Source organism: Phaethon lepturus, unplaced genomic scaffold (assembly GCF_000687285.1).
Source record: "Phaethon lepturus isolate BGI_N335 unplaced genomic scaffold, ASM68728v1 scaffold28610, whole genome shotgun sequence".
Lineage (NCBI taxonomy): Eukaryota > Metazoa > Chordata > Aves > Phaethontiformes > Phaethontidae > Phaethon > Phaethon lepturus.
In genome coordinates, this window is record NW_010514475.1 from 9844 (window position 1) to 24072 (window position 14229).

Below are 14229 nucleotides of genomic sequence, written 5' to 3' on the forward strand. Positions count from 1 at the left end.
TTGGTTCTAAGTGTATTTCTGTTCCAGTATCACCGACTCCCACTCCACCCCTCTGTAAGAGGTTACGTGTTACCTGAGGGCTGAAAATTAGGCATGTGCTTCAATGCCCTGTTGAATCAGGATCAAGGTGGTTAACACTGCACAAAACCAGGCCCTTAACAGGTCTTCTTACTAATTTTGCTGCAGTAAATTAGAGAACATCTTTACAAAAATCAAGCCTTTCTTAAGGACCATAGAGCACGAGAAAGAATAAATACCCTATGAAATATATGTGTCCACAAACAAATTATTTTAGCATGTTAGGCTTTCTGCTTAAATTCTACACTTGATAATTGGACAATATTTTGTTGCACAATCTAATTGTGCAGTTACGCAATTCCAAAGTACCACAAATATCTGGCAAGTTTTAAGCCTGTTTCACAACAGTACTGATAAGCTGCTACTCTAGCAGATGATCAAAATATCTCTAGTGTGCCCTTGATCAAGTTAATATTTAAAAATAGTAATGCAAATTTTTTATTAGGTTCAGGTATTTTTTCAATTATGTTAAACATATTTTGAGGGGAGAAGATTTATTTAGATGTTTTAGAAAGGGAGGCTGTTCCTATGAGACCTCTGCTTTTTTAGCAGATTTGCTTTATTTGACAGAAGAAAAAAAAAACAAACCACCATGTTTCTTTCATAAGCTTAATTTAGAAAACCTGCAGACCCTTGCCATTAGGCAGCTAAGTTAATAATTGACAAAGATGCATAGCTGGCCTTAATGAATGATTCCACCCCAACACTGTCAGCAGGTGTCACTTACTCAGCTCCTCTCAAACATTTCTGGAAAGAGGAATGGTAAGCCCAACCTTATGTAGGTCTTCTGAACCACGGTAGGAAGTGTTCCTTAGAATGATGATTAATAAATAATTGGAGTATTTATTTATACTTGTAATAATTAGAGTAGTTTTGGAGAATTTGCATGAAATGATTCTTTCCTTTAAAATGTGTCATATTTTTAATTTGCTTGTGATTAGGTGAAATATGTGTTGTCAAATAATGAGCTGTCCAGTGTATCCTCCCTGATCACCTTAATTGACCTTGTAGCTGAGAGATGGGGCAGCTGCTTGCGTCTCAAAGGAATCTGATGAGGTCACACAGTGTCACGCCTTCCTAGCAAGTTTAAACCTCAAAGCAATGTCTGTTTTACTTCTAAATAATGGCACATGCTCATGGAAAAATGAATAAACGTTTGTTTGCACTTGAATCTGCTTAAGTGCTTTTAAAACTTTAAATCCTTCTCTTCGAACATGCTGATGTTCATTAAAAACTGAATTTCCTTGTGGTAAAACTGAAAGATGTTGTGAGCTGAGCTGTGTCACAGAGATAAAGGTTTATACTCAAGACCTTCTGGCTTCATAATCAACAATGTGATCGCTACTTCACGCCTTTCTTTTGCATTCAAGTATTAAAAATGTATCATCAAATCTAGGGGCTGTGTTTTAGTACAATAGGCTTGATTTTGCAGAGTTCTACTAGAATTACTTTCTGAAATACTCAGCTTTCATTTTAAGCCAAAAGATGTGTCCAGGTTTGAAAAGACCTCTCCTTTTTCTCAAAAATCTGATGGTCACATAGGGAACTTCTGGGCTTGAACAGTTTTAAAGCCTGGTCCCTGATGATGTACCTGTGTGGTAATTCTTCTGCAAATCTGGCCCCAAAAGCAAGTAACACTTGTCGTGCTCACTGTGAACGGAATATAAACGTAAGGACCTGATTTTAGAAAAACTTAAAACTGTACTTAAAAATAAACATGTCAACATGTCTTTGCCAACCAGCAAATTTAAAGTTTGACACAAAGCACTGTACATTGTCACCCACTGCAAGCCTTATAGTCTTAATGTAAGTCTTCAAAAGCTATTTCTGTCATATATGAGCACGTGTGTCACAGTACATTCCACTTTCCATCTCCTTGCTAGTTCGTGAAAGTGGAGGGTTCATTTTCCCTCAGTACTTTTCACACAGGGAGTCACTTTATGTCCGTTGGCCAATTTAGGTATGGGCTATGGTGACAGCTGCTGACGGTGTTCCGATTGGTGTGGCCATCAGGGTTTTCCCACTGGACACTGGGGCTGGATCTCTTTGGTTAGTGAAAGCACTATGCCAGCACGCCCTATGCAGGTGAAAGCTTTTACCACTGACAATTATTTAAAAGGTGACCAGTGCTGCCCCTTGAAAATGCTGAGCCCTGCCTAGTTCTTTCAAAGAATGCTCTGGTGTGCTTGAGATAGTGCTGGGTCCTGCAGCTTTACAAGGCAACGGAGTCTTCCTTGCAAATGGTGAGAGCCGAGACATAACCTGTGTGTTTAGTATTACTGTTGGCTAGTGGTAGGCATCTCCAGTACTTGGCCTGGGTGATGCGGGTATAATCCTTATGTGTCTCGCTCTCTCTCTGTGCCCTATAAAGTGCTCGGGAGCCTAACTCTGAGCCAGGGAATTCATGGTGGAGGAGATGGATACCCAAACATTAAGTATTGTGGCACTTAAAATTTGAGGTGGCAGAGTTTAAGGCTTTCTCTGCATCTTTGGATTCTAAGTCTGTTTTTCAGAATAATTTGCTTCTGAACTTTGGGATTTGGTTTTGGTTGGGTTTTCTTTTAATTTTCTCATGAAGTAAATTGACCCCTATTGGACTAATCATTTTACTGTCCCATTCTGGCTGTAGCATGATTCCCAGGAACATATGGTTTAGAAACACCAATATTTCAGGGTTTTTAAAGATGAATCTTAGACAAAAAGTAACATTAGATGTCCAAAATAGTATTACGAAAATTGTACAGAAAATCTTGACTCTGGTATCTTCCTTCATACAACATAATGGGAGTTCTGTGGTTGTAAAGTGTGAGGAATTCTTCAGCTTCTGTCTCTCAGACTTGGGAACAGACTCATTTCAAACCCCACCAGTGTGAGCACTAGGAATCCTGAAGGAACTTCCAAACTTGATTTTCTGTGATAACTTTGTGGCACTCCCTAATTTGACTGCAGCTAATCAAGTTACTAGAACATGATGCTTCTGGTGACAAATGGTGCAAGTTTGCCCCACTTCTCCCATGGCAGAGATGTTTCCAGCAGAGGAGCCTGATTTCAGTATGCTACATGGACAACTGCTTTATAGTATCAGTATGGCATTATCCATGGGATTTTCACAGGTGAGATGTGCACCAAGATCCAAATATAGGCTACGAAATAGTAGCTTTTATAGGCGCTCTCAGAGTTTCCAGCCTAAAATGTTAACAAGTGTGACAATTTTAATTCTGCTGTTTGTAATTACATGTAGAACTACTGTATGAGGGGAAGCTCCCTAAAAATCTGTCATTTTAGGCAAAGTCACACTAAAGTTAAGACTGTTTAATACCATCAGAAACTCAAAGTCTCATGACCGAAAATACTAACTGCCATAATAGCTACTTCAATCTCTAATTCAATCTGCTAGTTCAAATGTTTAATGGCTGGCACAAGATCCTGTAAGGAGTAAATTAATTCTGGCAGACTTATAGCTATGTCAGGTATCATCTGTCATCTCCTATCAGATCCAGCTGGGCAGTCCCCTTATAACCAGGATCAAGCCAACTCAAACACCATTTTGAGTGCCTGGACTCAAGAAATCAAAAAATTTTAGGTGCACATAATCTATTAAAAATGAATGAAAGATTTGGCATGTTTTTCCTAGCCTGTTTACTCAGAGCAAGATTAAGCCACTGATATCTTTGCTGAAGGTGGCCCCAAGTCTCTTTTTCCCCCAAATGCTCCATTAATGTAAGAATGACTATACCAGGTCAAACCATGGCCATCTTGCCCTCTCTGCAGCAATGGATGTCTACGGAAGAATAAAGAAACATTAATGATGCTTCCCCAGAATACTCTTCTCTAGCAATTTATGGCTCAGGAACTTCCTCAGTCAGAGGTACTACCTTTGCATTTAATAGTACTTGATGCCCAGTACCTGCTGACCTCAGAAATTTCTAGCATCCATAAGAGCACCCACTACTTAACTGTTTATGTAAAGAACTGCGTATTTTTTTTCCCTCTGAATCTGCCACCTGTTAGTCATACTGCAAGAGCTGGTTGAGTTTCCCACCTTGCTTCATTCAGTAAGAGCGAGATGACAAGAAAATTAAAAAATGCTGTTTCACGGTCCTGGGTTTGAATGATTTTTCTTCATCGCAGCCATGCACATATTCTTCAACTGGTGTCCTTAGTACAGGATCATTGCCTGGTTCTTTGCTCTAATTCATAGTCCTACCTCTAACTGAAATGCTCCGAGAACAGAGCTTGAGCATTTTCAAGGTCAGCCCCTCCACGTGGTAGCTTACCTCAGCAGCCAGAACTGGTATTGTATGGCAACACAGCAACATTCAATTTTCCTATTTTCTGAACAGCACAACCTCTGTTTCTGCAGACTTGCTCATGTAAGTCAGCAGTAAGATGAGTCACCTGGAAAAAAACTATAATCATTTGTCCCCTAGGAGTCATATAGTAAGTTAATTATTGTACAACACATTCTAATACAAAATACATGAGCGGTTTCAACTTGTTGAGGTTGCAAAGGGCAAGAGAGCTTTTCAAAATTTCCATCGGTTATGGTCTGGGAATGCTGGGTTTCCCTTGACTCGGTATCTATTGCATAACCAGAAACACATTTGGTTCCCTTTGTTGTATGAGACAAAGCTAAAGAAATGTGTGTGTTACTACTTTGCAAAAATAGAGTAGATAGATACCTAATCAGCTTATGTCATGTATGCAATGATTATAAGCACAACTGCTCTGGGGCAGTTCCTCAGCTGACAAAACCAATTCCAGCTTGTATCAGCAGAAATAATGCTCTTCTGAATCTGCAAATACCCCACCAGTATTGCATGGGAACTCCAAGTATAGGAATGTGCTGTGCCATATGAATTCTAGGTAGCACTGTGTTAAAACCTGCTTGCCTGGAGTTCACCTGTCAGTGTACCGGACTTGAATCTGATGATTGTTGTGTTTTAGTTATTCATACCCAGTCATCCCAGCTTTGTTGGGCTATTGTGTGGTTGTTATCTCAGCAGGAGATAATTTTATCAGTGCATAGAGAGGAGAATCTGAAAACAATGTAAATGCCTTCAGCATCTGAAATTTTTCTGTTGAGAATCAGAAACAAAAAACCTTTATAACTTCACAAACAGTGAAGGAGACTTTTTCCAGTAGGTACAGCACGTTGTTTTAAAACCTCCGGTTCTTCTTATTTACGGATCCTCCTTATAGGAAGGGAAGACTGGTATTAAAGGTCCTGATTTAAAATCACCAATTGTAATTTTAGACATGGCTCTGGCAAAAGACCCGGTTTTCTGAACACTCATTTGGTAGATCTACATGACGGCCTCTCTCTTCTTTCTTGGAATTACTACATTAGAAAAACTAATTACTTTAAAAAAATCTTTGTTGTCAAATGAGCTTGAATCTTCACAGTCACTCTGTATCTTCCAGTATTTGACATGCAAAACATAGAATCTATTCCATGTTCTCTTTATAAAAGCTTCTATAAATAGGTCAAATACTTGGAAGTGTATTCATTGATCTGTCGTGTAGACAGGTGCCAGTCAGGTATTTGAAGAACAAATAAGCTATCTCAATTGAGCAACAAGGGACAGCAAGCAAACGGCGATACTGTAATCTCAAAGTATGCCATCATCTCATCGGAATGCCTTACTTCCATAATGGAAAATTAATACCCATTCCATATAATGCTGGACCTCTGTGGTCATAAAGAAACAAGTGAAGTTCATCACTTCGTGATCAAAATACAAAATAGAACTGTAATTGATGCCATCTGTTGAACCTCGCATAGGCAGCGGAGGGCAGTCAAGTAACCTCCAAGACTCTGCCTTAAAGTGAAAGAACTTCCTTGGAAGCTCTCTCCCCCTTTCAGAAGTGCCCCTCAGGGATTGGTAGAAATGTTGAAATAACTTTATCTCAAGAAAAAAGAATATCAACCACATTATTATTACATTTTCTTCAAAGACTGATCTTGTTGAGGTTATGGCAATTGAACATGTGGTCCAATGGAAGCCTCTCCATGGTGTGCTAAGATGAAGTAGGCAGGTCCATCATCCATTACAGACTAGCTAATGCATCATAACAAAAGTAGCAAAAACTTGCAATGTGGTAAGGAATCAAGTAAGAACGACTATTTTACATCTCGCCATATTAAACAATCCTGGCAAAGGTGAATATATTGCCAAACTTTTTTGTTTGGCAGAATTTTACTGCTTACAAGCAATGATTTAGCAGCACAGATTGGAAGACCAACATACATCTTCCAGCCTCTCCCCTCCAGAAATAGGATTTTGAAATGCCTCTTTAGCATTTCAGAGGCTTACAGAATTCTTGTCTTCCTGCTCTGAAAACAAAGCTCAATATTATTCTTAATTATAGACTTTGCTAAACAAAGGGAAGGACTGTTTGGAAGCAATCTTTTCACTTAAATAAAGGTGTTTTTTTGTTACATAGCCTATGGCAGGCACTAAGGATACCAGTCTGCCACCCAAGGAAGGCAGAGAACGCACCAGTCGTTATTTCAGTACATTTAAGTGATAGACACAACTATAAAGGAGGAGGAAAAAGATCCAAAAGCTACTGGGGCAGACTTCGGGTGCTGTCTGACTAATAACGAGAGCTAGACAAGCCAGTGGTGCAAACTCAGCTGGCTTTCAAAATGTAAATATTATCCAGTGGTGTGTGGATGTTTCGCTGGAAGCAGAAATGTGGCATCATGATCCTAGCTCTGACACTGGTCCTTTCTGTAGGATTACACAGAGCACTTCATTTCTTTGTGCCTAATTTTCATTATCTGCTGAGGTAACGATTAGTTATACATGACATCTATACTTAGTTTCTGTGACCCTCTGCTAATCATAGTAAATTATTATTAATTAATTGAATATGTCAATCAAAATACTAATTTATGAAGACTCTGTACTACTTCTCTTCCAGGAATCATTCCAAATTTGGCAACCTAGTAATCACAGTGACTTCAGCTGCCCCATCTGCCTCCAGACAGCCACTCTCCCAGTAGAAACCAACTGTGGACATTTATTCTGTGGTAAGTTTTCTGGATTGACAGTGCAGCGCTTATACAGGCTACTAAATGAATCACGCTTCTTACAGAAATCTCAAGTCCTATATAAGAACCAGAACCAAGCCCTTGTACCATGAATTAATGTAAGTGCTCTCACTAGAAGCAGAAGTCCCATCTTTATATCCCCCCAACAAATCAGTAGCAGTATTTTTATTTGCTCATTGCATTCACATCTACAAGGTGCAACTTTTAAAATGCCCAGGAAGTCTTAAGGCCACAAGAAGTAACAGATCATTTCACAGGATACTGCTAAATTACAACACAAACTCATGGAATGGGTAAAATGCACCAGGAAATCACACAATTTGTATTCAACTATGCAAAAAAACCCTGTTATAAAAATCAACAGTCTCATAATCATACAGTTTGTAACTGTGAAAGCTCAAGATGTAACAAACGTGAATTCTTATCTTCAAGCATGAACTCACTTCTGGAAAGACAGCTTGTCTTTTTAATCAACAACATAAAAATCCAGCTATCCCATAAAATTAGATCTGATTGTATTTATATTAATGAAAATTGGGACACAGTAGGCTTAGGTCTGATTCTGTTCCACAGACTTGCTTCCTGTGTGAAACATCTGCCTAAAATAAAGCAAAAGTGATCTAGAGCAGGAAGGCATAATTACACTGGTTTGTAGTCCTGTAAAAGCTTTCTAAACAAACAAAAAAAAAGGGGAACTTACATATTAAACAATGCAAAAATTGAGTTTCTAGTCATGTATAAACCTTCTTTTAATCTCTTTATCATTTTTTAAGTAAATCTGTGTGGTCATACAGGGGAAAAATGTTTCAAAGACATCTCATCACGATGGATGCTGAGTAACTGTTTATTCCAGTCCAGGATCTGTCTTAACAGGAAAGGGACAGATCGAGATTTAGAGGGTCCTTCTGTTGGTCGTCTCCTGTCCTCACCCCATGCACTTATAGTCACTGGATAATCTAAGTAAAACTGTAATTCTCTAGATAAATGTGCATCCTAAATGCCTCCTTTGAGGCTGCCAAGCCATATGGTTAGAATTACAAAATTTAAGTAATTTTTCAAAGGGAATACAAGGATGAAGCACAGAATAGGGGAGGAAGTTATGTTCAAAACTGCCTTTATAAAGAAGATTTCAGGATTTTTAAGGCCCACATTCTATACCACTAGAGCCAGTGTGAGCTTTGCACCTGCTTTGACACGTAGCAGGATAAGGCCACCAGCACACTTGGACTGAACATTGTTTTTCTTAGGCCTCTGACATACATCATCGTCCAGTGCATTTACAGGTGAAGTTTACAACCTCACTGCCCCAGGGGCATATCAGGTCCCTTGCTGTCATCCCCACAGCAGGGCTGGCAGAAGAGAACTGGAGTTCATGATCTGGTGAGGCTGAAACTGCCCGTGAAGGTACTTCAGGGCCGCTGAGCTGCTGGAGGTCAGCAGTCCCTGGCAGAGGGGCGGGCAGGCAGCTGGAGGCAGTGCTATCTGATACTGCAACAGCAAGATACGTCAAAAGACACTGGTCAGAACCATAAAGCTCCTTTCTACTGCTCTGGCATGTTACGGAGACATTAAAGCAAGTGCAAGTTACATTTACAAGCCATTTACAGTTTTTTAGCCATGTAAGAGTGTTATAGAAAGACGTAAGCCTAAATGAGAACAGGGGACTGTAGTGTTAATGCTGGTGCACTAAAAGCACATTTTTATCTTTAGGAAGTGTCATTTTTCTCTAGATTGAAATGGTGCTCACACAGCACAATTCCTCGTCACCGCTGCCACTATCTCCACCCTCTGAAACCACAACAAATCAGTGGATCATGAACAGCCAGGGACACTTTGTAAGGCTCATCTACCTCAATGAGTAACACCACTTAATACTCTAGGTTGTTTTATGTTTTCATAATATTGTTTTATAACATACAGGAAAAAGATGCTTTGAATATAAGTCACTCCAGGACAAACAGTAAGCATATGGCCTCAAAATGTGTTTCAAATAATGTCACAGAAGTTACCATTTCAAGTAAAAAGACAGACATAACAAAGATCATCAACTTTCCTCCTTCTCCAGCCTGGTTAATTTTCTCTGTTCCATCTGTGAATATGACATAATGATATGGACTTTATTTTTATTTTATTTTGAGATCTGCAGAGGAGAAGTACCATATACAAGCTTGGTACATGTTGCTATCATTGGCTGTGTATATTTAACTAGGCTTTACTTTCCTCAAGTACATCGTCATTTACACTCTGAAGCATTGATTCCAGTGCAATGCATTATATATGTTATGACTATGTTTATATAGTAGAAGCGGCCTCTGTAACATGTCTGTTTTTCGTGTCTTAAACCAATAAAACTTTACACTGGGCTTATCAAAACCATTCTGCAGAGATCTAAGTCTGTTGTGACTGAAATCAGTAATAAAACTTCTCTTGATGCCCTGTGGAACAGAGCTAAGGCAATGCTGAGCTCTCTTAATAAATTCGCTCTGGTAAAAGTTTTATTTTAAAAATGTGGTCAACTCAGAGCTTTTAAAGAAGATTAATGTGGACTTATAAAAAATGTCTGATTTTATTATTAGTAGTAATTCATACAGTTTGTCCTGAAGTTTTCCTTTTCAGCTTCAGTTTGAGCCATATGTTCAGGAAGTTCAACTGAAAAGCGATCCTTGAGCAATATTATTTTTTTCTAATTAACAATAGCCACAGAGGTATTTTAGAGAAACCTACGGACTCCCTCAGAAGGTTGTGTAGCAGGCTAGATTAAAACAGGATTTTGTCTATTTTATGAAAAATGCACCAAAGCACAAATAGGTCAACTTCAGAGGAGTCCTTCCTTTCCTGTCTTACTAAGCAAAGGATTCTGCATGCAGCACATTTTAATTTCCACAGGGTTCTTTTTTGAAAGCCCTTGAAGAGCTATGGGATCCCTCAGTGCCCCATTGGCCTCACGGGGACCGAGCACTGGCACGGCAATACAGCCGTGCAGATCACGCTATAGGATCTGGACCCAGAGGGACGTAGTGGTTCCTGAAGTCAGGCATGATGTTTGTCAAATGCAAAAGTTCAAGCGAAGGCTGGAAGCTGGCTGCCAGAGTTTATACATACAGCACAGGGATTTAGAGATCAACGCAGCCATGTGCCCAGCCAACTGGTCTGTATATGCAAACAAAACAGGAGAGTCATAAAGAAAAACCCGCACTCAAATGAAAACAAAAGTAAAAAGCACAAGTCAGAGCAAGGTTCATAAAAAACATCTTTGGGCCAAATTTAACATCCTTAGTATATAGGTCATAACAGTATCATGAACTTTTTTATACTTGATTTCAAACACAGTTTCCCCAATATTCCATTTACCAGTGACAACAGACAAAGTAAGTCTGGGTGCACTGAGGGCTCCTGAAGACTCCTCATTATAATACTGCTTACAAGAAACTACTGGCTGTTTTTTTTTTAAGAACAAAGAGCATTGTTCAATTCAATAAAACAATTCCATCAAAATGGCAGCGCGGCGTTCTGCTTCTGTTTTCACTGGGGTCCTTGTCAAACTTGATCAGTTTAAATGTTGAGAGATTTTTTTCCTGACCTGTCACACCACACGCTGCGCCCAGGAGCTGAAAGTCAAGCTGTGCTGCTTCTGATTAGATGCTATTTATGCTTTGCTGGTTTTGCTGTTAGCGCCGGCACTGACATTCATGTATGTCAACCACTGCCGTCAGTTATACGTGCAGTCTGCTCTTACTATCCTCAGACTCTGCCCTCTTTCACACCTGAGACCTTACTGTAAGAAGAGATGACATTGTATTTGGAAATCACTTAGCAGTTGTCCGGGTAAGAAGAATCAGAAAGAATGCAGCAACTTGCTCATCCAGAGCTATGCAGTTCCAGAAGGGTAACAGACTTGAAATACAGCAAGAGAAAGAAAAAGAAGCTAATAGACAAAATAGCCCAATGTCTGATACTTTATCACCAAGATCAGTGTTGTGCCACCAGGAGCCTGCATCACCAGGCTGTCCCTTGGCTGTGCATGTTGCTTTATTTGGGATAACTGGCCCTCATAACCCTTAAAAGCTGTACCGACTCTGGACGAGCTCCACCTCTACGCAAACAGGTGCCTGCTTGTGTCCACAGCAGCCAGCGCTGCACTCTGAAGGGTACCTGTATTCCCGAGTGCTTCAGCCACAGTCCGGGGAGCTTCAAGAATAAGATGGTATCTGAAGGAAACAAAACTGAATCAAAGGCTCCCTTAAGAGGTCTGTGTGTTTCTATATACCAGTGCAGAAGAGCTCAGGCTCCATTTTTACACAGTCATTTTGCAGAGTAAAACCATGTATTAAAATGAAAGCAAAGAATTACATTAATTTTCACAGTCACTTGTAGAAGGAGGGTTTATTAATTCTGATAACTTCCTTATAAACATTAAATATCCTCAAATATATTTGATGTGTCTTCATTTCTCTTTTTTTTTTTTTTGCTGGTAGGTTCCTGTCTGGTCACATACTGGAAACATAGTCCCTGGTTAGCAGCGATAACCTGCCCCCTCTGCAGACAAAAGGTAAGACTTGCCTCCATCTGTATTGTGATATGTACAAAATGACAAGCTTGAGCTCTTAAGATCAACTTTATTTATCGTCTAATTTTCCGTAGCATTTCAAAACCCACTTAGACTTGAATGACCCTGCAGCTATTTGCATTTATCATTTGACACGTCCTATCAGGCAACTCTGTGAAATATTAAACAGGCCTCCAGCATTTTACTGCTGTATAGTTTATTGAATCTCTGGGATAACATCCCATAAAAAGCAATATGGAAGTTCCTAATCTCGTCTAACCCCTGCCAGAGGCTGCCTGTTGTACTGGAAGGTTGGATGCGGGTTATAAAAGGAAAATGTTCTTGCTATTGTGGAACTGCTGGAGCTGGACAAAGTTCCAGTTGTGAGAGAGACTATGGAGAGACATGTCCTACAGAACGCTACCCTTTGTACTGGAGATTAAAATACACCGTGCTAATGCCGATCTCCTTTTCTTATGAAGGTGGTTCTTCTGGATATCTCTTGTGAAAAGCAACAAGATAAGCCAAGTAAACAAACTGTACACGACATCAGAGATTACAACAAGCGTTTCTCAGGGCAACCTCGGCCTGTAAGCATTTATAAATCTACATTTACCTAGTTAGTAGTGCATAACACACAGAGGGTTGAAAGAGACCCAGCAACGAGAACTAGTTTGTGTCCCTATGTGAATTACCCTTCCATGCACTTATTGGTGATATCATAGTGGAAGTGCTGCCATCCACTGCTGGGTCCGGCATCTTCTAGTAAAGGTGCTTCTCAGAGCTCCTAGCTCAGAGTCGTCCTGCAGGGAGGAGAACGCACTGTGGGATGAAATGCAAGAAACAAAGCAGAACTAGAGATGGTCAGGCTGGAACTTTCAAATATGAACTCAGATTTGAACTGCAGGATTTGAACTTGCCTCTAAAATTTCAAATCAGATTCCAGCTTAGAAAGCAGCTTCCCCCCCGCCCAGGTATTCCCAAATTCAAACAGTCCACGCTGGTTCCGCACTTTCTTAAAGCTGGAATCCCAGCTGATACAGAGATACGGCAGGCAGTGGAAATGACGTGAAAGATGAGGGCTGAAGGCACAAGTGAGGCCCATTCTTGACAGGGTGAGGAATATCACCAAAGCAAATCTTCCTCTCCTGTCACATCCTGGTAGGGGCCTGAAAGGACTGTGGAGTCTGTTTCAATCTACAAACTAAACTAATCACTGTGGAGGGGAAGATTGTTTTTCAACCCAACAAACTAGCATTAATGAAGAGGAATAACCACTCAGCCCTATGGTTCCTGTCCACACTAAGGCGAGACTTGAGGCCTCATTTTCAAGCATTCATAGCCTACACTTGGTGCCAGATTTTGAGGACAGGCAAATACTCAGAGCAGTCATTCAGGCTCAGTTTCCAAAAGGATTCAATGTCAAGCATAATACTTTCTTTTCAAAGTGCTGGGGCACCAGAGATTCCTTTTGGAAGTGTGCCTCTAGGTACTGCAAAATAATTGAACAGCATAGGTGGATTCGGACAGCACAGAAAGTTTCTGCATTCAAGAGACTTGACTCTAAAAGTGCTTAAGAGACACACTGAACTGAAAGAACTGCATGCGTCAGAATGCAAAATAACGTAACTCATCTGAATATTTAGTTTGCAGATTACCTTTATGACATGCCGTTATTCCTGGCTCTTGCCTTGCGAGGAATCTTCACCTGGGGTAGTCTTGTATGGATTTTTCTCCTAAGAGTTGCTGTGTGTTCCTTTGGAACTATCATGTGCTTGTCTTCCCCATTTGACATGAAGCCTGGGCCTCTCTGCAGGATGCTTGGAACAGCTGATGACATGGTGGTTGTTTCCCTTCTTTTAATTTGTGTGATAAACATTTGTCAGCAGGTTGCATCTAGTGGGGTAAATGTGGCGAGGTCTGCAGCCCAGAGCATGCTGCCAGAGTCCTGACTGACTCAAAACTTGGATTCCTTGGTCAAACCTACCAAGCAATGACAGGCTTCTCTTTGATTTGGGGCAGCGTATGATGGATTTGCCATTCTGCTGCTGACACAGGCTGAAGCAGGACTCGGCAACACTTGGCATGGCCAAGTGATAGGATGTGCAAGCGCTTAGAAGACTAGTTACACTGTATACTCGCTAGACTCTTTCATGCTGCATTTTTCTGTAACTTATCTTCATAGAAAGTGCCTGAAATGAAAATGCCTAAAGCTGTGAACAGAGGTTAAAATTACAATGCCAATTAACTTGCAGTTGAAGAGTTTTAGAACTCTTGAGCTTTAACATTTTACATCTTGGCTCAATTTGAATAAAATTTTAATTTGAGAACTTATCAAACTGCACAATTTGCTAAGCCTTGTATAACACTGGGAATGTTAGATAGTATCACTACAAAATCATGTATCAGTGCTTTGTGTAATCACAGCTGATTACACATCCACTGAAATACAGATTTTTTTACAGCTCTGCAATGCGTACACTCCTGACTTTAAAACGGGTAATATGAAACTGGTAGTAACACTGGCTTGGAACAAAACCACAAC

General features: G+C 40.1%; 1 protein-coding gene across 1 annotated transcript in view; it reads left to right on the top strand.

The window, feature by feature from the left end:
• Positions 1-13588, top strand: part of LOC104625469 (E3 ubiquitin-protein ligase RNF170-like) — a gene marked incomplete at its 3' end in the record, with an annotated part of 21461 nt that extends 7873 nt beyond the window's left edge. The window contains exons 2-5 of the mRNA XM_010293104.1: positions 7009-7117; positions 11614-11687; positions 12167-12274; positions 13331-13588. Of these exons, the coding sequence (XP_010291406.1) occupies positions 7009-7117; positions 11614-11687; positions 12167-12274; positions 13331-13588 (549 nt within the window). The remainder of the gene's footprint in view (positions 1-7008; positions 7118-11613; positions 11688-12166; positions 12275-13330) is intronic.
• Between the last annotated feature and the right edge of the window lie 641 nt (positions 13589-14229).